Here is a 25,993-nt window from a genome sequence, read left to right as displayed (position 1 = left end):
TGAATGTTGCCCAGGTCTTACTGTATTTAGACATGGACTGTTTCAGGATCAATGGAGTCACAAATGGTTTTTAAAATTATGCATTTATTATCAAACATCCCCATTTCTGATCTTACGATGGAGGGAAAGTCATTGATGAAGCAGCTAATGATGGCTGGGCCTAAGACATTACCCTGAGGAACACCTGTAGTGAGTCATAGAATTCCTATAATGCAGATAGAGACCATTCTGCCCATCAAGTCTGCACTGACCCTTAGAAGAGCATACCAACCTATCCCCATAATCCCATATTTAACCCACCTAGCCTGCACATTAATGGGGCAATTTAGCATAGCCAATCCACCTAAACTGCACATCTTTGGACTGTGAGAGGCAACCAGAGTACCCAGAGGAAATCCATACAGACACAGGAACAATGTGCAAACTTCACACTGTCACCCAAGGCTGGAATCAAATCCAGGTCCCTGGCACTGCGAAACTGCAATGTTAACCACTGAGCCACCATGCCACTGTAAGTACTGAAGCTGAGATGACTACCCTTCAACAAATGCAACCATGACTTACCACACTGATCTGAAGTTAATGCAGGTAGCAGTGGCTCCAGTGGTGCGTCAGAAAACCAGGGGAAGTACTAGCCTGCCTATTTCTGGGAGTTATGATCTGATACAGTATCCATCAGACTATAAACTACATGACATGAGAGTTCCCATTCCTTTCAGAGTGGTGATCCCACCTCTAAGAGATGCCAAGCAATTGTACAGCTTGCTGCTTGTCAGTGACAGCAGTGCCACCTGGAATATTAACTACTGATGGGAAGGCACCCAGTGTGAAACAGATTAATGGACACCAACCTGAAACTAAGTAATAGGCAGGCCGCAGTGCGATTGAAATCGTGGCTTATTGATGAGGGCAGGGTTGGGTGTCTTTCTGTGGAGCTATTAGTTTCTATTGGTCATTGGGCACCTGATTTGGAGGGCCATCCTCATGAACATGCAGTGCAGGAGCCAGATTTTACTAGCCAGTCGCACCCTGTGACAGAGGCCTCCTCAGGTACAAATCATGGTAAGAAATCCGCTGTTGAAGAAATTATGTTTAGTTCTGCAGATCACCCTTTAGCTAGTACCAACTGCAGCCATACTAGATTGGTAATTAGGAGTGAATACTGAATTCTCTAGTTGGAATGCTACTCAATAAACTTTAAATTAAATAATTAAAGAAGTTTAAAAATATTAAAACTATTTTACAGCTGTATCAATAAAAACGCCACGTTGGAAACACATGTTCAGTACTGAGATCAGCAACAAATTGCAGGAAAACAATAAACTTGCAAAATAAACAAATAATTGGCAAATGAAGTTCAACAAAAGTAAATAGGATGCATATTTTGGTAGCAAGGCTAGGGAAATTGCTTATTACTTGAAAGGAGTGAGTTTAGGTGGGTAAAGATACAATATGATCTCTCAGTACAAGTATGCCAATAAGTAAAATTGTGCTGCAGGTAACAAAGCCATAATAAAAGGAAATGAATTCCAGATCTGATGAAGCGAACCTTTGATTAATATGAGGGTGTGTTTTTTTAGTTAATTATTGGCCACAGAAATAAGGATGTGAATGGAGGCAGGTTGGGTCAAGTGCAGACTCAATTTGTTCTCATCATAAATGCCTTTACTAGGTTGCCATTTAACGTAGAAAACACAGCAAAATTGGAGCAAAAGTCACTCAGTCCTTCAAGCCCAGTCCTCCATTCATTATGATCATAGCTGATCACTCATCTCAATAGCCTGTTCCTACTTTTCCCTCATAACCTTTGATCCCTTTAGTCCCAAATTTTATATCTAATTTCTTCTTGAAATCATGGTTTTGTTGGCCTCGACTGCTTTCTGCGATAGCAAATTCTATGGGCTCACCACTCTCTGAATGAAGAAATTCGATTTGAGTGGTGATGATGCACGATGAAGATTCACAGCGAAATTTCCGCTCTCAGTGGATCCAACGGGGGAAAACGTGCAATGAAGCTTGCCAAGGTGAGTGCCTCCCCCCTCCCCAAACTTCAGGGCAAGCCTCTGGGTATACATCCTTCAGCAGACACATCATCGGAAACACGGTGAGATGCATACACAAAATTATTTGCGCAAAACCCTGCACATTTTCCCACCCACGCCCGAAGGACAGGTTGGCAGCCAAGCAGAACGCATGCGCAGTTGACAAGGGCCGTTGCGGGGTTCGGTAATCGATGCGCCCGCGCTCTGCCAGCTTAACGGAAGTTTCGGGGCGGCCGCGTGGAGGGGGTGACGCGTGGCAGGTTCCCGTTCCCATGGTGATGAGTGCAGCCTGTTTCCCTTCCCGTGTCTCTGGTGCTGTGCCACCGAAAGCCCACTCGGCCCGAGCCGAGTCTGATGGCGGTGGACCAAGTTTACAGATCGATGGGACGGGTTGGTAGATACCAGGTATACCTTATCGTCCTGATAAACTTGCTGCAGGTGAGTGAGGCGCTGAGCTTTGCCTGACTGATGAGTCAGAAGGAACTTTGTCAAGATGCAGTAATATGATTCAGGAGAGGGCAAAATCAGTTTATACGAACTTTAAGCTTGAATCGTCTTTTTCAAAAAAAAATTCAACCTTAGATAGCTTTATAACTTGTTTTCGATACTAATTAAGGCAAATTTAATTTGCTTCTATTAGCAACTTTTTACAAAGTCCAGCATTGTATCAAACGTGGGTTTATAGTTGAAGTTCTGCTGCTGATCAAGACTTTTGGAGGGGGGATTGTAGCCTTTCAAATTCAGCATTCTGACATCTGGTTTACAATTTAGAAATGGACAGTTCCTTTTTCCAGTCCAGGTGCAGCCTATTTGCACATCTGTCTGAAAAATTCATATCACCTGAGGGAAATTAAGTTACTGTTCATTACATGCGCGTGAGTGACTGTGTTTGTGGTGTAGTGGTAGATTCCCTGCATCTGGACCAGGAGGGCCAGATTCACATACCATTTGCTCCAGATGTGTGTAATACCAGCTCTGAACAGGTTGATTCAAACATATCTTACATGCTCGTGAATCAGAAGACCTGGGTTCAAGGCCCATGTGGTCCAGAGGTGTAATGACATCTGTGAGCAGGTTAATTAAAATAACTTATGTGCTTGTGAGGCCGTGGATAGAGACTGACCCAGTAAACCTTAGCAATAATGCCTTCAGTTCCTTTGTCCACATAGTCACTGGCTGTTATCCTGAAGAAGACACTATTATCCTCACTCTCTGCCTTCTGCCAGTTTGCCAGTCCTCTACCTGAGCCAGTACCATTCGCCTGGCATCATGGGCTCATCTTATTTAGCAGCTTCCTGTGCAGCAGTAAGGAATTCAACTCCCACCTTATTCACCAGTGGAAATCTGAAATCTGGCCTGTGTGTGAATCCAGACTCTTAGATGTCCTAGCAAACCTTCTCAAAATGGAATGAAACTGGAAAGGCTACCTGGCATTGATCTGGAGGAATAGCAACCTGCAACCCTTACTAACATCTGGGGACTCTGCAAAAGTTGTGAAAACTGTCCCATCGATATACTCAGGCAATTGTACCCAGACCCATCATCACCATCTGTGGATATGTCCTCTCCCACGAGAAGTTGTGGCACACTTGTATACAGCTGGGGAGTAGTTGCCCTGGAAATTTCAACATTGATTCCAGACTTCGTGAAGTCTCATGATACCAGGTCAAACATTGGTCACAAAACTCCCTGCTGCTTACCACTTATTTTGCTTCTACTGGATAGGGGATTTCAATGTCCATTGCCATGAAGGGCTCAGAAGCACACCAGTCAGGGATGGCTGGTCTTAAAGACATTATCACAGACCTAGTCTAGCAACTAATGGTAGAGAAGACACAAAAACTTTATTGACCTTTTCACAACTAATTCACTTATCTCACACACCCATCTCTCTATGATAGTTTTGGTAGGAGCTTAAAGAGCAAGAGAGGAAGAGGAAGACCTGGAGACAGTTACCAGCATGTAAATAGGCCACATGATATAGGAGCAGAATTAGGCCATTTGGCCCATTGTGTCCACAGTGCCATTTGATCACAGTTGATATGTTTCTCTCCCCCATTCTCCTGCCTTCTCCACCTAACCCTTGATCATCTTTATAATCAAGAACTTGTGTATCTCTCTCTTCAATACACTCAATGATTTGGTCCCCACTGCATTCTGTTGTAATGAGTTCCACAGGTTAATCACGGTTTGGCTGAAAAAAATTCCTCCTCATCTCAGTTCTAAAGGGTTGTCCTTCCACTGTGAAGCTGTGCCCTTGGGTCCTAGTCTCTCCTACAAGTGGAAACATCTCCTCCACGTCCGCTGTATCTTGGCCTCTCAGAATTCTATAAGTGTCAATGAGATTTCTCCTCAGTTTTCCAAACTTCATTGAGTACAGACCCATAGCTCTCAACCACACCTCATATGACATGCCCTTCATCCCTGGGATCATTCTTGTAAACGTTCTTTGCACTCCCTCCAATGCCAGTACAAGCTTCCTTAGAAACGGGGCCCAAATCTACTCATAATATTCCAAATGTGGTTTGACCAGAGCCATATATGGCCCCAGTAATACTTTCAAAGCTTTGGCAAAGATCTGTAGCTCAGGTTGTGGGTGAGGTTGTTGAATTGCTCACTGAGCTGGCTTGTTCTCGTTCAGATGTTTCATCACCATGCTAGATGACCTCATCAGTGGAGTCTCTGATGAAGTGATGTTTTTCTACTCTACTCGTAATTTATACTGTTTGGTCCATTATGGTGAGACTGTCATTTTCGGTTTTGATCTGTGTGGGTTTGTTGATTGCATTACGAGCCATGCCTCTAGGAATTCCCGTGTGTGTCTATGTTTGGTTTAGGCTACTATGGTTAAACTGATGGCCTTGATCGTCTGAGTGTACCGATATTAAGGAGAGTTCGTCGTGCCGTCTTGCTGCTAGTTGATGTTCATGTATTCTGGCTAGTTTCCTTCCTGGCTGTCCGATGTAATGTTTGTGGCAGTCGTTGCATGGTATTTTGTAAGCCAGCCAGCTCAGCGAGCAAGTCAACAACTTCACTCAGTTGTACATCTCTGCTGTTGTATTTCAGTTCACTTGAAATGAATGCTGTCATTGCATTTACCTTCCTAACTGCAAACTAAACCTGCATGTTAACATTAAGAGGATCCTGAACCATGACTCCCAAGTCCTTTTGTGCTTCAGGTTTTTGAAGCCTTTACCCGTTTAGAAAATAGCCTATGCCTTTTCTTCCTATCAAAGTCTATAACCTCACACTTCCCACATTGTATTCCATACCACTTCTTTGCCCTCTCTCCTACGCTGTCCAATCCTCCTTCTGCAGCCTCCCTGCTTCCTCAAGACTTCCTTTCCATTCACCTATGTTTGTGTCATTTGCAACCTTGGCAACAATGCTTTCAGTTCCTTTGTCCAGACAGTCACTGACTGCTATGTGAAGAAGACCCCTTTATCCCCATTCTCTGCCTTCTGCCAGTCAGCCAATCCTCTATCTTAGCCAGTACCTTGCCCCTAACATTATGGGCTCTTACCTTAATTTGGAGCTTCCTGTGCAGCACCTTGTCAAAGGCCTTCTGGAAATACAAATAGATCACATCCGCTGGCTTTCCTTTGTCTAACTTGCTCATTATCTCCTCAAAGAATTCTAACAGATATGTCAGACATGATCTCCCCTTAATGAAGCCATGCTGACTCGGTCCTTTTTTACCAAGCATTCCCAAGTACACTGCAATCCTTAATAATGGACTCTAAATCTTAGCAATGACAGAGGTCAGACTAATCAGCCTATAGTTTTCTATCTTCTGCCTTCCTCCCTTCTCAAAACATTGTTACATTAGCCATTTTCTAGTCCTCTGGGGCCTTCCCTGACTCCAGTGATTCATGAAAGATGCCAGTGCCTCTACAGTCACCTTCAGTTATCTCCTTCCGAACTCTGGAGTGTAGTCCATCTGGTCCAGGTGACTTATCGACCTTCAGCCCATTCACTTTCCCCAGCACCTTCTCTTTTACACTCAACTCTGCCTCCTGACTCTTGATATTCTGGTATGCTACTGGTGTCTTCACTGTGAAATTAGTAAGAAAGTGAGCAGACACCAGTTAAATTGACTCGTGGAGAGGAGTGGTGTCTTGAGTGATATCGCAGGAAAGTCATGAGTTGATTGGTTGTTTTGCAGCTACTGTTAAAGACTATGTTTCAACTCCAGTAATTTTGAAGAATGTAAAATTCCAAGCTGGCAAAGGAAAATAAATAATCTGCAGGCATAGGAGAGGGAGCTAATTTGTGAGTAATGGTGAAGAAAACTGTTCCACTTCTTAGGTAGTAGTAAAGTAAGTTAAAGTTACAACAAGAAAAATAATGTAAAAGTATGGCAGGGCAACTCAGTCAAGTGGAATGCCTGTCCCATGGCATGCAGGAGTCGTGCACACTTCTTGTGACCTGTACGAGCTGTGTGCAGGAAATCTAATTAACAGCACAAGCTTGAGGCTCAGATTTTTTGAACGAGAGCAGTGGGTCGAGTAACTGAGGTGTGTCCATGAGGCAAAAAACTACACATATATCATATTCAGAGAGGTGGTCAGACCTGAGGTTGGGAGTTTTCAATTTATTTATTCATGAGGCATCACCACCTAGGTCATCTCTTATTGGCCATCCAAAAGGGCAGTTAAGAGTTAACCACATTGCTGTGGGCCTAGAGTCACATGTAGGCCAGACCAAGTGAGGCTGGCAGCTTCCTTTCCTAAAAGTTGTTAGTGAACCAGATGGGATTTTCCCAACAATTGCCAATTTGTGGTCATCGTGAGACTCTTAATTCCAGATTTTTATTAAATTCAGATCTCACCATCTGCCATGGTGAGATTTGAACCTGGGTCCCCACAACATTTCCTGTGTCTCTAGCAATGATACCACTAGGCTATTGCCTCCCGCATGTAGTCAAGCAGATAGAGATTAGGTGATCATCAGATGGTTCAAGCGAAACAGGCAAGCCGTGCAATTCCCCAGAAGTCCACTCACTAACCAGTTTTCTGTCATGAATATTGATCTGGGCAAAGGATGCTTGGAGACAACAAGGTGCAGGGCTGGATGAACACAGCAGGCCAAGCAGCATCATAGGAGCAGAAAGGCTGACGTTTCGGGCCTAGACCCTTCATCAGAAAAGCATGCTTGGAGCTGTGCAGCAAAAACCAAACCTGTGACACTACAAGTGGCTCAGTGTACAAGTTGGGAAGAAGACTGAAAAGGCAGTACTGAGGGAGGATTCTTTAATTTAGGGGAACAGATAGGAGATTCTGTGGCTGTAAATATAGTATTTTGCATCAGTGTTTAGAGAAGTGTATAAAAGCTAGAGAAGTTGGGAAAATAAATACAGGTAGTTCTGCTAAAATGCGTGTTTCATTATCGCGAATTGCCTGTAACACAATTGATGAACAGTGGATGCTGTTTGGATAACGCAAACTTTCTACATTACAGGCATAGCGATTTCAAAATAACATGATTTTCTGTGGTGATTTTCTATACTGCTATTTTCTAAAGCAAAGTCACGCAAGAACACAACTGTCATGTTATAGGAGAACTACCTATAGTGGTATCTTGAAAAGTGTCCTTATTACAGAGGAGGAGGTGCTGGATGTCTAAAAATGCATATAGCTAGATAAAATCCTGGCACCAGATCAGCTGTACTCTAAAACTTTGTGGGAAGCTAGGGAAGTGATTGCTGGGCCTCTTGCTGAGATATTTTTATCATTGATTGCAGTGGGTGAGGTGTCAGAAAACTGAAGTTTGGATAATGTGGTGCCAGTATTTAAGGAAGGTAGTAAGGAAAAGCCAGGGAACTATAGACGGTGAGCCTGACATCATTCGTGAGCAAATCGTTGGAGGGGATTCTGAGGTACAGGATTTACAAGTATTTGGAAAGGCAAGGACTGATTAGTGCATAGGAAATTGTGTCTCACTAACTTGATTGAGTTTTTCGAAGACATGACAAAGAGGATTGATGAAGGCAGAGCGGTGGACATTATGTATATAGACTTCAGTAAGGCAAGGTTCTGGTTAACAAAGTTAAATCACAGGGAAACTAACATTTAGATACAAAATTGCCTCAAATGTAGGGGACAGTGGGAGGTAATAGAGGGTTGCTTTTTGGACTGAAGGCCTGTGACCAGTGGTGTGCCGCAAGGATCAGTGCTAGGTCACTGCTTTTTGTCATTTATATAAAGATTTGGATGTGAATGTAGGAGGAATGGTTAGTAAGTTTGCAGATGACACCAAAATTGGAAGTGTAGTGAACAGCGAAGAAGGCTACCTCAGAGTACGATGGATCTTTGTTCAAATGGGCCAATGGACCGAGGAGTGGCAGAAGGAATTTAATATAATGTGAGGTGCTACATTTTGGTAGGGCAAATCAGGACAGGACTTATACACTTAATGGTAAGGATCTGGGGAGTGTTGCTGAACAAAGAGACCTTGGAGTGCATGTTCATAGTTCCTTGAAAATAGTCGAAGGTAGACAGGGTAGTGAAGAAGGGGTTTGGTATGCTCACCTTTATTGGTCAGTGTATTGAGTTATAGGAAATAAAAGCCGGAAGAACTGTGGATGCTGTAAATCAGGAACAAAATCAGAAGTTGCTGGAAAAGCTCAGCAGGTCTGGCAGCATCTGTGAAGAAAAAATCAGAGTTAACATTTTGGGTCTGGTGACCCTTCCTCAGAACAGGACCCGAAATGTTAACTCTGATTTTTTCTTCACAGATACTGCCAGACCTGCTGAGCTTTTCCAACAACTCCTGTTTTTGTCATTGAGTCATAGGAGTTGGGAGGACATGTTGCAGCTGTACAGGACATTGGTTAGACTACTTTTGGAATACTGCGTGCAATTTTGGTTTCCCTGGCATAGAAAAATTGTTGTTAAACTTGAAAGGGTTCAGAAAAAAATTGCAAAGATGTTGCCAGGATTGGAGGGTGTGAGCTATATGGAGAGGCTGAATGGGCTGGGGCTATTTTCCTGGAGCATTGAAGGCTGAGGGCTGACCTTATAAAAGTTTACAAAATAATGAGGGGGAATGGATAAGATGAATAGTCAAGGTCTTGGAGAGAGAAGGTTTGAACTTCTTTGAATGAAATTTATGAGAAGAATGATCTGCTAAATGCTTTGAGCTATGGTCCGACCTTGTTAGATTTTGGAAAATGGTTGGTCATTCTATGAAGCAATACATCATTGACTTTAACAGCTTGCATAACAGATTGAAAATATTCAATTTGGGGAAATTTGGATTGGTATTGGTGTTTTAAAATGTTGGATTGTACTAACCTATCCCAAATTGACAAGTTCCTGTTTCTAATTGCTGTTTGGTCCTCGAAGAAGGAACAGGTTGGATCAGCTGTCTCTTTTCTTGAATAAAATTCTATTCATCTTCCAGTGAACAAATGGAAACATCATTGGTGACCCAGAGGATAGAGGTTTGACTGCCAGCTTTTAATTGTTCAAGATATCATTGAAGGTATCTGTATAATGGAGGAATTAAATAAGTATAGAAGTGAAAGCAGTTTTTGCAGATCTGCCTTTTATGACAGAAAACAGAATTGGTATAGCAATAACAGATGCATTAATCCAAAGTAACAGTCAATGTTCACATCATCCATGATTTGAAATATGATTATGAAGTAAACTTCTCAAAGTCGAGAGATGAGGAATCTGGAGGCCTCAAATGGCTCATCCTGTAGACAGTTCTGGGGCAGTGGGTTATGAAACATTATATATCAATCACAAGGAATTTTAGTCCTGTGGCGGATGTGTTTGTAAACTGACTCATTTTAACATTTTAGTGCTATATTAGGCTTGAATTCCAACGATATATGGAACAGATTTGTTAAATTTGTTATCTTGATTTGGTAAGTAGTGGGAAATTGACACAAAGTTAAGAAATATAAAAAGTATTAGCTTTGTGTTTGGTGATTAATGTATATTCAGGTTACGAAAAAGAGTTGTACTTCAATGTAACATAGTTGGAGTGAGCCATTTTATAACCACAAATGTAGTCTGTACTGTGATACCTATGTCATTAAGTAAACTTTTTTTACAAAAAGTATGCAACTAAACTTAAAGCATGATGAGGCTGTTAATTTTGGAAAGACTGTCAATCTTCACTTTGCCGAGCTGCGATATTATTGTAACTCTTAACAAACCCTGATGGTTTTTATCAATGTTAGACAAGTAGTAATGGAAATTGGATGATTGATATCAGAGAAGGGAAACAAAGGCAAATTATCTTCAAGTTGCATACATGATGTGACTGATTTTGACAATTTGCACATTCTCCTTGTCAAAAGGTGAAAATCCTACTAAAAGTGATGGGTGTTGTTAATGAAGATATACCAGACTAACAGAAGAGATCAGTGGGAAGTGTAAACTTTTTGGACATGTTGTAGGATGCCATCCCATCCTTTTGTAAGCCTTTGATTAGCATGTAATTTTAATGAGATAGTTGTCGTTGATCTAAAGACATGGGTCACAAATAGATTTCTAAAGGAGGGGAATTGCACAATTTAATGCTTTGTACAGAATTTGGATATTTTGATTCAGTTGGTAATGAAATTGTCACTGTGCATTATAATAATATTAATTTAGAGTGAGATGAGAATCTGCTGATAGAAGATATATCATGCTTAATTTAATGCAGCCGGTGGACAATCACTTGACCCCCTATAAATTGGCAAGCTGTTGGTTATGAAGTGCATGTTTGTTATACAAAGAACAAAGAACAAAGAAAATTACAGCACAGGAACAGGACCTTCGGGCCTCCAAGCCTGCACCGATCCAGATCCTCTATCTAAACCTGTCGCCTATTTTCCAAGGACCTGTATCCCTCTGCTCCCTGCCCATTCATGTATCTGTCTAGATACATCTTAAATGACGCTATCGTGTCTGCCTCTACCACCTCTGCTGGCAACGCGCTCCAGGCACCCACCACCCTCTGCATAAAGAACTTTCCACGCATATCTTCGTTACATGTTGGAGTACAAGAATAAAGGAGTCTGCTGCAATAAAATGAGGGTTTTGTGAGAGCATGCCTGGGATTTCTTGTACAATTTTGGTGTCTGAATTTCAGAAAGGATATACTTGCTTTAGAAGAGGTGCAATGAAGATTACCGGAATGGCAAGATTGACTTATGGGGAGAGATTGAGTATAGAGGGCCTGTACTCTAGAATTTGGATGATAAGCAAATTTTATTGAAGTGTAAAATTTTCAACCAGCTTAACAAGCTAGATATTGAGATATTGTTTTACCCTGGCTGAAATGTCTGGAACAGTCAGTATCAGGATAAGGAAATTGCCATTTCAGATTGAGATGAAGAGAGATTTCACTGCATGTCATAAATCTTTGGAATTTTTTTTTATAGAATCCCTACAGTGTGGAAACAGGCCATTCAGCCCAACAAGTCCACACCGCCTCTCTGAAGAGCATCCCACCTTGACTCATTCTCCTACCCTGGCATTTCCCCATGTCTAACCCACATAACCTAAACATCCCTGGACACTACGGGCAATTTAGCATGGCCAATCCATCCACCCTGCATAGCTTTGGACTGTGGGATGAAACCGGAGCGCCCTGAGGAAACCCACATAGACATGGGGAGGATGTGCAAACTCCACACAGACAGTTGCCCAAAGGTGGAATTGAACCCGGGTCCCTGGCGCTGTGAGGCAGCAGTACTAGCCACCGTGCCGCCCTTTATCCCAAAATCTCTGGGTGACCCATTAATGACTATATTCAAGGCTGAGCTGAACATTCTGACAAGAATCCAGGAATGTGAGGCCAAGGATCGGCAATGAACTTACTAAATAAAACAACAGCTCAAGACCTACATACCGCCTCCTTTTGTTACTATTATGTTTTAATGCCTTGGGTCAGTTAGTCATGCAGCCAGTTTGTTCAGTTGTGAGTGAACCTTCAGTAACAGCCCAGCTGTGGCACAACCATATTTCTGTTTATTGACAGACTCCAAGCATGGTGGTCTTTATGGTCGTCTGGACAGCCCTCAGGTTGTGTCCCAACCTCTGCCTAACCACAGCCTTATTTCAGTTAATGTCTCACCTGAAAGCTGTCACTACTGATGAGACTGTCTCCATTGCACTGAAATGCCACCTAGATTATGTGCCCAAATCCTCAGGATTTTTTTTTAACCTTACCAGAATGAGCTCACTACATCACCATTGCCCTCCTGTAGAGCTTGAACCTACAGAATATGCACTAAATATCTGGCTTGGGCAGATAAGTAGTAAGTAGCATCACAGGTGCAAGGCAATGACTATAATTCTTAACATTGAAAAGTGTGAGAAGGTTAGCTTTAGACCAGAATGCCTGGGTTCATGTCTTGCCTGGTCCAGAAGTGTGCCAGAACATGAAAATTAAAAATAGAAGATAATAGTTCAGGTCATTCTAATAATTAATCAAGAAAATTTGCCATTCATCTAGTGCTGGATACAAACAACAGGACAGTGGAGATAACAAGAATATTGTTAATGTGGTAGAACTGCATGTCATCAAAATACATGTTGAACCTGATGTCATGAATATGGATATTTTGCCAAGGGTAAGCATGTAAATAATTATAGGAACATGAGTTATAGGAGGGGAACAAAGATGGGTCCTTGAGGAAATGGTGCACTGAGAGAGAGGAAATATTGCTGAAAATTTTCTGGTTATGATTGGTAGGAAGAATGGAAATAGGTAAAGGGCATCCTATTCAACTGTGCAACTGAAGAGAGGCATTGGAAATAAATATGGTTAACTACGTGTAAAACTGCATAGAAGTTAAATAGCATGAGGAATAATAGTACACCTTGGTCATGTCCGCAAAGGAAATAATATCTAGAGTACTGTGTACAGTATTGGTCATTGTATTTAAGGAAGGAAGTAAATACACTGGAGGCATACCAGAGAAGGCTTTCTAGACTAATACCTGGAATGGGTGAGTTGCCTTAGGAGGAAAGTTTGGATAGGCTAGGCCTCTTAACTGCTGGAATTTAGAAGAATAAGAGACAACTTGATTGAAACTCATGGGATCCTGAGGGGCTCAGATCAAGTAAATGTGGAGAGACTGTTTCACATTAAGGCTCTTAAGGGTGAATCCAGCCTTAGAGGTCATTTTAAAAAATCAGGGGTTAGTCCTTTAAAACAAAGATTAGGCAAAAATATTCTGGGATGAGTGAGTCTTTGTAACTCTCTCTTTCTGAAAAGGTGTTGGAAGCAGAGTTTTTGCATGCTTTTAAGATGTGGTCAAATGGATTCTTGTTAAGCAAAAGGTTCAAAAGTTATCAGGATAAGAGGGAATTCAGATTTGAGGTTACATACCTGGTCAGTTATGACCTTCTCGAGTAGTAGGACAGACTGCATGTCCTCGTCCTAACCCTGATTTGTATATTCATGTTTTATAGTTTGATTAGGACCAATTCACTGTTATGGCAGGAAAGGTCACACATTAATGTTATGGGAAAATCTGAGTAAATTAAGGGTAAATTTTGCATTGTTTAAAGATTTTTTTCATGCATCTTATCTTAACTACAGTGATTATTATTTGCCACATTCATGGTAAGTAATTTTTAGTATTAATGCAGAAGTTGGCCCAGATTGAAAATAATTGATTACATTAATCATTTGATTGAAGTCTGTACAAACTGATTTTGCTGAAGGTAGGGATTATGACTTTGAGTAAAGTTAAATTGTCAGAAAATAGGACTAATGCCTTCAATGACCTCTTGCTTAAGTGATAGCCTCATAGCAGTAAAGTATGTATTCATTAGTACTGATACTGCAAGTACTCATTCATTGTGCAATGACTCCTTTCTTTAATTAGGTTTTTGTTGCTGCCCAGGCTATCTTTATGACTATAGTTGGAGCGAGGGTACCTTATCACTGGGACTTTGAAAACATTTCACCTGGTCCAAGCCAGAATAACATTTCAATCAATCAGAATGAGGTGTTTAAGCACTGGCTTCACATGGTGAATAAGTCTGAGATTCAAAGACATGTGCATTTTGATGCTGGTTCCTCATCTGTTATCAGAGAGGTAGGTAGGACGTTTAAAGAATGATTACCTCATTTGAAATTTATGTTAAGTCAGTAAATCTATGATGAAACCTTCGGGGTATGTGAAAATGGGACTCTGTTTAGTTGTATTGAAATGAGCTATCGCACAAGGTCTGGAACAGAATTTGAGTTCTCTATTCTAGTTGAAATAATGTCAATGATCAGGAACTAGAAGTCTTTTGGCCATAGGATCAGAAGGAAAAATAGCAGAAAAACTATTCTTTCAACTCCTTGATCCTACACAGCCATTCAACCATTCAGTGAGATGACCGCTGATCTGATTCTTAACATGATTCCGCTTTACTGCGCCCTATACCTATAATTTTTGTCCAAATCGGTGGTGAATGTATTTAATGCCCCAGTCTTCACTGCTATCTGGGAGGAAATTTGCAAATGCTAATGACGCTTTGCGAGAAAAAAAGTTCTGCAGGTTCCAGATAAACTGTGCCCAGTTCTAGATTCCCACAAGAGAGTAAGCATCCTTTTAGCATTTGCCCTTTTGAGCGTCCTGAGAATCTTTTCTTTTCAATAAGATTTAGAATGAATAAATTACAGTTTGAACTATTCCTCATTGACATATTTGCTGTACTTTGACAGTGGTTCCTCATTGGAGATGCTTCATACAAAATTTTTTTGGCCAGTTCAGTATATTTCTTTGGTGTCCTGATTGGTGTAATCATCTTTGGGCAACTTTCTGATCGGTTTGGAAGGAAGAACGTTTACTTAACAGGTATGGATATTGAAGGAACAGTATTTTTTTTTATCAATGTATTGACATAAAGTAATTCAATATGAATTAAGAACACAAAAACATTCTGTTTAATTGGGGAGTATCATCAAAGATATGTCAACTGACCATCCATTTTGGTGCACTGCAACAGTGAAGATTTCCCCTAATTTTGTGAATATGTGTAAAATAGATGCATAAAAAATAGGATAGAAGTAGCCTTTATGACCCCTTAAGCCTTGTATCATAGATTTTTGGACTCTAAGGAAATCAGTTAATTGAAGACTTCAATTTCTTTTAACAACTGACCATCTAGAAATTCTCCTTTTGGTCTGAAACAGCTGTCAGTTTATCCTGAGACCACTACTCCTACTTCTAGAATCTGCAGCAAGGGAAATCAGCCTTTCTCTTTTGCCCTGTCATATCCTCTTAGAATGTTATGTTCTTTAAAAACACTTGCCATTTTTCTAAACTGCAGAGAATATTGGCCAATTGTGGGTTCTTTAAATGCTCCTCTCATTCTTCTAAACTCCAGACAATATTGGCCAATTGTGCTACATCTCTTCAAATGGAACTAGTCTGTTGTTCCAGGAAACCATCAAACAAACGTTCACTGCTCTTTTTTTTGAAGGCAAGAATATCCTTCCTTGAGTATGAAGATCAAAACTGGAATTCATATTCCAGATTTGGTTGCATCAAGACCCTGTGCAATTGCAATAAGACATCCTTATTCTTGAACTCCAACGTCCTTTCAATAAAGGCTCAAATACCATTTTCCCTCCTAGTTGCTTAATGTGTCTGTGTTCTAATTTGTGCTTTTTGTGTATGGGCATCCAAATCCCTCTGAACACCAACATTTAATGGTTAACTCTCCATTTAAACAAGAAACATCATTTCTAGTCCTCCTACCAAAATAAATAACTTCACATTTCCCTGCATTATACTCCATTTGCAATTGCCTTATCCTCTCAATATGCAATTTATAATTCTTTGCAGACTCTTGTCCCCCTGACACCCAATGTTCCCAACTAACTTTTGTGTTGCTGGTAAGCTTGAATACATTGCATGTTCATTTCATCAAAGCTGCTGAAATAGATTCTAAGCTGATAATTCTGAGTCTGATATGACATTTTGCGAGTGCAATCTGACTCCGAAGAATACCGAAATATCGCAAAGAAGAGTCATACCATACTCAAAAAGTTAATTTTGTTTCTCTGTCTACAGATACTGAAAAACCTGCTGAGTTTCTTCAGCAATTTCTTTTATATTAGCTGGTGGTGTAAATCCTACCTGCAAATGGTTTCTTGGTCAAAGGCAGATATATAACAAGTATTTGGAAGTTCCCAAATTATCAGTTTCAGAGGAAAATATAGTGAGGACACTGAAATAACACAGAAATTGATGATGCCGCAATAGAAATTGTGCAAAGGTCATTGCATATAGAGTCCATATATCAGGGTTAGGGAATACCTTAAATAATAAGTAATCTCTTTTAGAAGAATAAATAGAATAATGGAAGGTTCATGTTGAGTTTAGTTAGAACAATAACACTAAAAAGATTGCATATAGCAGTAGTATAGATAATTGCTGTGTCCTTGATGTATTGAAGATAGTTGTATACAGTGTCATGGATAAAAGGAAGAAGTGAATTTACTTATTTCTACTGGTTGTTTGGTCTGTTAGTGACAGGTGATTTTGATTTTTTTTCCCCTCATTCATAATAGGCTATGCTGTGTTTCCCCCAAACTTTCTGTTTGTGAAGTCCAATTTTTAAATGACCTGCAACAAACTTTCTTTTCTAAGAAGTACAGAAAGTGCTGGTGATACTCAGCAGGTCTTTGGAGAGAGAAACTGTTAATATTTCCAGTTCATTAATATTCTTCTTTGGAACTTTCTTTAGGGTTAAAACAAACAAGGGATGGCTTATTCAAGCAATCAATTTGGTGAATGATTTGCAACACATGCACTCTCACAGAAGTATACAAGAAAAAAAGAAAGGGAAAGGAAAGAAGTTATAAATAGAAATTTTAAAAATAAAGCTATCAGCATTAATTTGCATATGTTAGAACCCAGTGAGTTAATGTCCAATGATAGTTTGCAATTGGCTGATTCGGCAAAATTATATTTGTAGAAATGTGTGGAATTGCAGTTGAAGGCGCAGCAGCATGATTTCTGTAGTCGAAAATGTGTTCACTTTTCAGGTGAAGTAAAGGATATTTCCAGAAGTCAAATTTTGAGAGTTTGAGACTAGAAGCGTGCTGTACCTAAACCTGGAGCTGCTTTGTTGACTATACTGGTGTAAATAGCTAACTAAGGAATGGTATAATTTAAAGCTGTTCAAAAAACAGTTTCAGTTAGGTCACCAGGCTTCAGGGTGTCATTTTAATGAACAAGATGGTGTTGATGCAGCTGGTCAACAACCATTGTGTGTTGAGGCAGATAAAATATGAGGTCATTAGTACCATCTCAGACTTTCAATGTTCTTTCTTCAGAATAGGCTGGGTTAGACATCTCATCTGTGATTCTTTTTTCTGTTGTCTTGACTGGAGTGTCTACACAGTGCAAGGACTGTGGCTTTGTTATAACCAGACCCAGTTCCCCAATTCATTACATTTCTAGATGGAATACTGCAACTGTTAAGCTCCCAGCTGAGGTAGGACGGACTGGGTCCGCTTCTATGTCCCCTTGTTAGTTGATTGCAACGAGCATAATATTAGAAAGGTATTCACAAGGGAAAAGTCCTTTCTTCCAGACCCAAATAAGCTTCTGTTTTAAAAGAGCCAAATTAATTAGACATTCTTGAATTAACAAAAGGAGTGCTTTATTAATTAGCAAATGTAAAAAGAATTAGCAACACAATACACAAATATACAGATTGGAAATGAGGTAAGTCCAAAAAGAAGCATACAAAGGAGTCTCTGATTGTTTGTGAAGAGCAGATAATTGAGCATTGTGGCCCTTGCAGTGGCAGTTACCAATAACATTGACCTTGATAGTTGAACAATTGTTTTTTGAAGTTCTTGGCTTCGTAGCCTGATTGAAGTTCGTTTTGACTGAATCTTAAGCACGTTTTTTGGCTAGATCTGAGTTGTGCAAGGTTTTGGTTGTCTTTGTGCTCTGAGGCCTAGCTGGTTTTCTTGCCATGTCTTACCAGACTCACCACGTTAATTATCTACCTACCCAATGGTGTCCCTTGATGTGCGATTTCCAGCCCACTGTGTGTCACTCTTGAAATAACTTGCAACTCAGCGGTTATTTGCTAGAAGGCTGGAATCTGTTTCATTTAAGCCTTATGTAAAAGGCTTCTGTGCACCTGGACGAGCACTGGCATTTTGAAATATTATCTATTATCTAAAGGGGTTTTGCCCCTTAAAGAGAGTGGGTCAGGTGACCTGGTGTGGGAGCTGGGGGAGGCAGTCTAGGGACTGACTGTAGTGTTGAGAGGATGCACAATTTTACCCTCAAGTTTATCCTCCGTCTACCTTGTGTTCTACTTATGGTTCAAGCGAACCACGACCGCATTAACAGGTGATGAGAGTGGGATTCGGCCCACAAACTGTTTTTTTTTGCCAGGATTAAACATGTCGACTGGACGTCAAAAATGGCATGGAATTGTGGAGATGGCTTTGAGGGAAGCAGTCGCAAGGGGTTTAGGGCTGCACTTGATGCCAGGGAAGAATGGTACATACTGGGGAGCAAGCCGAGAGTGGCAGTTGTGAGGGGATTTGGGCCGCGGCCAGTGGCTGGGAATTATCAACTGGGAGCTTCCTGCAGTTGTCGCAGAAAGCGGTTGCGAGGAAGCTCGGGCTGTGGATGACACCAGGGAAAAATGGTGTGCTAACATAGTCAGTGAGGGAGCGGCCGGCAAAGGGAATATTCACCAAAGGGACACAGGCTGTGAATTTAGAGGGTTCCTCTATGACGCCTTGCTGGACTGTTTGATTTGTGGCCTCTGACATACAGCCATCCAATGGAAGCTACTAGGAAGGAGAAACCTGGATTTCAAGGCAGCGTTCGAAATTGCTGCCTCGATGGAGTTTGCTACCAGCAAAGCAACACAGTTGAGTGACGATGCCTGTGTGCATATAGAGTAGTAAAAACTCAGCAGAGTGCAGTACCAAAAATAGAAAGTTGCCAATGTGGTAAGAGTGGCCCCAAGGAGTCAACATGTTGGACTTGAGAAGCCCAATGTTGCACGTGTAAGGAACGGGCCATATTGTCTGAAATTGCTGGGTACAACTCAAGCAAGAGAAGGGGTGTCTAAAAGAGACAATTCAGAGGACAAGACATACAGTACATGCTGCCAGCCAGGGAGTGGACCAAGAGTCAGCCGGGTCTGCGGGAGGAGAACACCCAGAGTCAGTAGAGTTTTAGTTAAATGTCCTGCGGGTACAGGGTGAAGCTGATCGTTTCTAGGTTCTTCCCAAATTAGAGAGTGAGATAATAAAGATGGAAATGGATATAGTACAGCGGTGTCTCTGATTCCCGAATCAATGTATCGGGAAAAGTTAAAGGTGCTGCTGTTGAACCCTGCCAAGATTGCACTATAGACACAAGCAAAACAAGTGGTACCACTGAAGGGCTATATACTAGTAAAGCACAGCTAAGGGACCAGTATGCCGAACTGCCACTGTATGTATTGAAAAACTACCACCTTGCATTATTTGGATGCTCATGGTTGCAGAAATTAAACTTGGTGCGTGGTTACAAAAACAAGTTTGCAAAAGATTTTGGACAGACATAAGAATGTCTTCAAGGGAGCCTTGGGGAAATGAAAGGAGTAGAAATTAAACCTCAGTTGAAGTGGGAGGCTTGACTAAGGAGTCTTAAAGCACAACCAGTACTGTACACCATCCAGCATAAAGCAGAGGAATTAGAATGGCTGATGAACCTGGGAGGGTTGGAACCAGTAACCACAAGTGATTCGTCCACTATAATCATCCCAGCCTTAAAAATAGATGGCGTGGTGGGGATTGTGGTGACTGTTCAGTGGACTGGCTGGGGAAAGGAATTCTCAAAAATGGATTTGTCGCAGGTCTACTTGCAGATAGGGTCATGAACGAGTCCCAGCTGCTGCTGACAATGGTGACACACGGGACTGTTCCACTACAAGTGACTTCCTTTTGGCATCATGTCAGCGCCGGATCTATTCCACAGGGCCGTGGACCAAATTTTCAGTGGGTTGCCAATTGATCAGTATTATCTGGTCTATATTTTACTTGTGGGATCCTCTGAAGAGAAGCATTTGAAAAATCCAGAAGAAGCCTTTAAAAGGTTGCAGGAACATGGCCTACAATAAAAAGGGAAGAGTGCAAAACTTTAAAAGGCTTCATAGAGTATCTGGACCATTAAAACGAGGCGCCCAAGAAGATGGAGGCCATCGTGAAGGCCTCTAGACCAGACATTGTGTCTGACATCACTCGTGGGACTTATAAATTACTTTGGCAAGTTCATGTCTGATCTGGCAACTGTGCTAAAGCCCCTGCACCAATTGCTGGGAAAATGTTGGCCGTGGAAATGGACCCAGCAATGTGAGGTGAAGCAAGCCATAAAAATGTCAGAAGTGTTGACTCATTTTGACCCAAAATTGCCACTGCATTTGGCACGTGGCGTCTCGCCTTATGGGGTTGCCACTGTACTATTACATATCCTGCCAAATGGAGAGGAAAGGCCCATTGCATTCACAATGAGGTCAGTAATGAAGATGGAGGAGAAGCAAGCCCAAGTGGAAAAGGAAGGATTGGGCATCATGTTCAGTGTTATGACGTTCCACTCATTTCCTTTATGGCAGCATGTTGTGCTGCTAACATATGACAGGCTGTTAACCTTCATTTTTGACCCATATATGGGACTACTGTTGGATGCTGCCTATGTCAGCCTACTCATATGAAATCAGATACCAACAGTTGGAGGAGCACTGCAATGCAGATGCTTTGTCAAGGTTACCATGACTGGGTAAAAAGCATATTCCTGACTGGAACCTGAAAATTAAATACTTTTCCCAAGAAGTCAAGGCACTGGTGTCAGTGAGTCAAGTGCAGACACTACCTGGAAGGAACCAATCCTGAACCTAGTGGTGGACTTAGTCCTGAGAGGAAGGGCTTGTCATAGAAAGCACCAGAGTTACACCCTTACCTATCCAGGAGTTGGGAGTTGTCCTTGTCAGAGAAGTGTGTAAAGTGGGGAATGAGAGTTGCTATCCCTCCTACGTTAAGAGAAAAGTGTTGTAACAAATGCTACAAGGATACCCTAGCGTGGTGCAAATCAAACAATTAGACAGTTGGTTCGCATATTTCCTCCAGACCTGTTCATCCTTCGTCTCTACCATAGATGAAAACGGTTCTATTTGAGTGACCACCATTGCTGGGATCCATTTCTCCTCAGATGTATAATTCTGGCCCCACACAGTTTCTCCTTTTTGGTATATGCTTGACCTTGAGGTTCCTGCCCTCCTGACCATCTGTCCTTCTTGATTTCGTTCTATCACCTCTCTGATCTCTTAAGGTTGCAGCAAGTCAAACCAGTGGTGTCAACCGAGTCATGTGTCTCTCACCCAGGGAGGAGTCAACAGCAGCGCCACAGGGCAACAACAGCTAGTAAGAGAGGGCGCACCTGCAGAACAACAAGAACTTCCTGAAGCTTGGGAGACTAGACTAAAAAATGTTCCTGAATGAGAAGACAGTCTTTGAGGAATTGCTATCTCCAGCGAGACTGATTATGTGAATGTAGACTACGGAAGAGTAGTTATAATGTTTTTTGTAAATATTCCTATTGATGTTGTGGTTGGTTGGCTTGCTGAGCTGGTTCGTTGTTGTTCCGCAGATGTTTCATTACCCTGCTGGGTAACATCATCAGTGCAGCCTCCGATGAGGTGCCGTTGTGTTTTCCTGCCTGGTTTTTAAACTCTGGAGTCCGTTGAGCTGGATTACCTCACTTCTGGTTTTCCTTCGCAATGGAGTGTATATGGGGTCGAGTTCTATGTGTTTGTTGATGGCTTTCTTCATGGAGTACCAGGCTTCTAGGAACTCCCGTGCCTGTCTCTGCTTTGCTTGTCCCAGGATCTTGGTGTTGTCCCAATCGAATTGGTGGTTCTCCTTATCCATGTGGATAGAGATGAGTGAGTATTGGTCATGTCTTTTTGTAGCCAATTGGTGTTTGTGTACCCTTGTTGTTAATTTCCTTCCTGTTGTCTGAGGTAGTGTTTGTCACAGTCTCTGCAGGGAATTTTGTATATGACATTGGTCCTGTCCATAGTGGGTAGTGGGTCTTTGGTTCGGGTGAGCAGTTGTCGTAGGGTTGATGTGGGTTTGTGTGCCTCTCTGATGCCCAGTGGTTGTAGAAGCCTTGTGGTTAGTTCCGATGTGTTCCCGATGTAAGGTAGCGTGATGAGTTTGTTGGGGCATGTAGTATCTTCCTGGTGTTGTTCGTGTAATAGGCAACTTCTGACCCTGTTTTTTGGATATCCATTGTCCTTGAAAACTTGGAAGAGGTATTCCTCTTCTTGGCGTAGTTCTGTGCTGTTGCAGTGTATTGTTGCCCATTTAAATAATGATCGCATGCAGCTTCGTTTGTGTGTGTTAGGATGGTTACTGTTGAAGTTCAGTATTTGGTCAGTGTGTGTGGCTTTTCTGTGTACTTTTGTTTGGAATTCCCCATTTGTCCTGCGCTCTATCGTGACATCCAGGAATGGGAGCTGATTGTTCTTCTCCTCCTCTCTGGGAATTTGATTCTGATGAGGGTGTTGTTTATAAGTTTGTGTGTCTCCTCTAGTTTGGTCCGTTTAATGATGACAAAGGTGTCGTCCATGTAGCATATCCATAGTTTTGGTTGGATTAGCGGAAGGGCCGTACTTTCTGGTCTTTGCATCACTGCCTAGGCTATAACTCCGGAGATAGGTGATCCCATGGATGTCCCGTTGATCTGTTCGTATGTTTGGCCATTAAACGTGAAGTGGGTGGTGAGGCACAAGTCCAGTAGCTTCAGCATGTTGTCTGTGGAGATGGTTTGACTGGGGTCTTGTTCTTCTTCTAGTAGTGCTGTTATTGTTTCCCTTGCTAGTGGGAACGTCTTTGATGTGAATAGGGCAGTGACGTCAAACGATATCATGGTCTCATCGTCATCTATCCTTATGTCTTTGATGGAATTTAGGAAATCTTGGGCTGAGTGGATTGAGTGGGGTGACTTGTTGACGAGGTGCATCAGTCTCCTTTGTAGTTCCTTGGCTATTCTGTGTGATGTCGTGCCTGGTAGGGAGACTATGGGTCTAAGGGGTACTTCCGGTTTGTGTACTTTTGGGAGGCCGTAGAATCTGGGTGTGTTGGTTCCTTCGGTTTCATTCTTACCTACGATGCTTGTATAATAGTTATAGTTGTTGGGTATATATATATTGAAAGGGAAGTATGGAAGTAAGGGGAGAAGGGTGTTATGTATGTTGTTTGGCACTTTGCGTCTGGTGACCAAGTGCAGGAGCTAGGGGAGGTAGTCTAGGAAAGACTGTGGAGCTGAGAGGAAGCACAATAAAGTATTCCCTGTTCAAGTTTACCCTGTGTCTATCTTGTGTTCTATATACAATTCAAATGAGCCACACACACAATATGAGCTGTCCTGCTCATCAAATGACAGGTTTAGAATATGCAGAGAAGGGGAAGATGGCACTGTGATTCTCTGACAGGGACTTGGAGGCCCTGGTGGGCAGGGGCTGCAAAGGAGAGAAGTCCACTTCCTGGAATACTGATGGATGAGTCTGACCCATCAGACACTGAACTGATCCAAAGTTGTCATCTCCAGCATGTGGAGGAATGACCAGCAGGGTTGGAAGAAGATCACTGACCTTCTTCACTCTGTTATGGTATGTGCCAACCTCTGCTATCTCGCATTCAGTCTATCTCTGCCAATGCACCCACTTCTCACCAAGGCTCATGATGTGCCACTGTGTGTATTACATGCAACACCTTTGTTCACTCACTGCCATTTCCCCCCTTCAGCCTCCAAAACTACTAGCCCAGCATGACCTCTGCACTGTTTCCCCAGTCACTCAGGAACCTTAACATCATCCCCTACATGCACCAGTGCCAGCAGCCATGCCACCAACTGTTATCTCATGCAAGCCCACTCTTTCTCTTATTACAGGAGAAGACATACCATAACAGGACAGAGCAAGGCTGTATGGGTGGCATGGGGAGGGGGTGGTGGGGGTTACCCAACGTTTGGCTCCTTATTCCCAATAGGAGAGAGTGCTTGCCCACACGCAAAGACTAAGATTGCTCCTGCAAGCATGCAGAGACATACATGTCCTGCCAAATAACTAACTACAACTCTGCGTATCACTGCTACTCTCCCATTAACTGCTGTCTCAGTCTCATTCAGCGCACACCACTTCTAACCACTGGTCACAATGCTGCCTCTCCCTTGGGTCTTACGATGCCTGTGGAGAAATGCACAGCTCTAAGCTGTTGACACTTGCAGTATTGCTGTAGACCAGGCACCTCCTCAGCCCAATGCAGGAGGGCTGCAAAGCAGTCAGCAGTCAGTCTTAATCTACATGCACAGGGAGGAACAGGAGTGGCAGACAGGGATATGGTACACAATGGCCCTCATTGCCCAGAGGCTGCAAGAGTGCAATGAATCATGTAACTGTCTGTCAGCCTCTGTTGGCAGATGCTGTGGAGAACTAGGCCCAACATCCACAGGCCCTGCTAGTGATGCACACAAACCTGCACTCCATTGCCCCACCTCACGACTGAAGGCATGGTGGCATAGGAGTGGGGAGCTTTGACCCCAATCCAGGGTGCCTACTCCCTACAAGGAAATAGTGGTGCCAGAAGGCATCCATCAGAGGAGAGGAATCTTGCGCACGCCTCTTGACAGTTTCCAGACACTACAAAAGTTGTCAGGCTCTCCACCTCCAACCTATCTGGACCCCCAACCTTTGGAAGCTCAGATTAAGGAGGGTCAGCTTGCTTCTGCCACGTTCTGCCACAAGTGTCCCTAGAGATCCCCTACCAAACCGCCAGGTTCTACCGGCTTCACTGATGTACAGCCTTCTGCCATCCAGCTGCAGATGTAGGGAGGACACTAAGGTGTGGGAGGGAGAGGAAAAAGTAAATTTATTGAGGGAACTTCAGGGGTTAGAATGTCTTGTATAATACAAAGAACTGCAGATGCTCGAAATCTGAAAAAAGGCAGAGAATGCTGGAGAAACTTAACAGGACTGGCAGCATCTTTAGAGAGAAAAACAGTGTTAACATTTTGAGTCCAGAGAGAAATGGCAAACGGTCTCCAGACTTGAAACATTAAGTTTGTTTTTCTCTCCACAAGTGTTGCCTGACTTGCTAACCTCTCCACCACCTTCAGGTTTTGTTTCAATGGCTGTATTCAGCTCTCAGCTTTTGTATACATTTTTGTGTTTTTAACAGTATGCATGGTAATTAGTTTGTCTGTGTTGGCCCAAAACGTATTGTTACAGTTTCCTAAATTGCTTCAATGCCACAGTCCAGGCTCAATGGATGGATGTGCCCTGAGAACCTAACTATATCATCTGGAAACCATGGGAACGATGGGTACATATCGCGTTGGAACATGCTGACACCTTTGGTCTTCCTCATTCAACACCTGTCGTGTTCAGTTTCCTCTATATGCAAAGGTGGACCTGTGGATGACAATGTGTTGCCCAGCAGTGGCTATGCAGGAAGGTGCAACATACAGAGCAGGTCAATGCTGTAGAATGGCTGCAGAGTAGATATGTGTTCTGTGCAGTGCATTGGTCTGTGATCAATGTTCTTTTCCTTCAGAAGCCCCATGATCAGTGGATTGCTGCAACCCCCTTCCTCACAGGGTGTGTCATGTACTCTGCCTACTTGGTGTGATTGCAGCTATTTTCTTTGCAACTGATGGAATCCGACAGTGAGTACTTGTTAGCCTGTAGTTTCCACCCTTGGCCTGACTGTGTCTGTGAACCTCCAAATGTGTATGTCCTCTTCCTAGAAGCTGATCTCGTAAACCTCACGTTTCAACTTTCTCAAGTTCACACCCAACCTATCCTCAAGTGCCTACCTTTCCCCACCAGTGCTGGCATACTCACTGTGTACTCCATTATGCAAGTCCATGCTTTCAGTGCACCCTGCCAGTGCGTTGGAGAGGTGTCAGAATG

General features: G+C 42.4%; 1 protein-coding gene across 2 annotated transcripts in view; it reads left to right on the top strand.

Moving 5' to 3' along the window:
- The first annotated feature begins 2,227 nt into the window (after positions 1-2,227).
- LOC109922532 (solute carrier family 22 member 15) overlaps positions 2,228-25,993 on the top strand; it is a 62,745-nt gene continuing 38,979 nt past the window's right edge. For both annotated transcript variants that reach the window (XM_048603151.1, XM_020522585.2), the window contains exons 1-3: positions 2,228-2,480; positions 13,885-14,097; positions 14,715-14,847. In XM_048603151.1, coding sequence (XP_048459108.1) covers positions 2,397-2,480; positions 13,885-14,097; positions 14,715-14,847 — 430 coding nt within the window. In that variant the 5' untranslated portion in view covers positions 2,228-2,396. The remainder of the gene's footprint in view (positions 2,481-13,884; positions 14,098-14,714; positions 14,848-25,993) is intronic.

Source organism: Rhincodon typus, chromosome 11 (assembly GCF_021869965.1).
Source record: "Rhincodon typus isolate 14 chromosome 11, sRhiTyp1.1, whole genome shotgun sequence".
NCBI classification, from domain to species: Eukaryota; Metazoa; Chordata; class Chondrichthyes; order Orectolobiformes; family Rhincodontidae; genus Rhincodon; species Rhincodon typus.
This window is presented reverse-complemented; position numbering and strand designations above follow the sequence as displayed.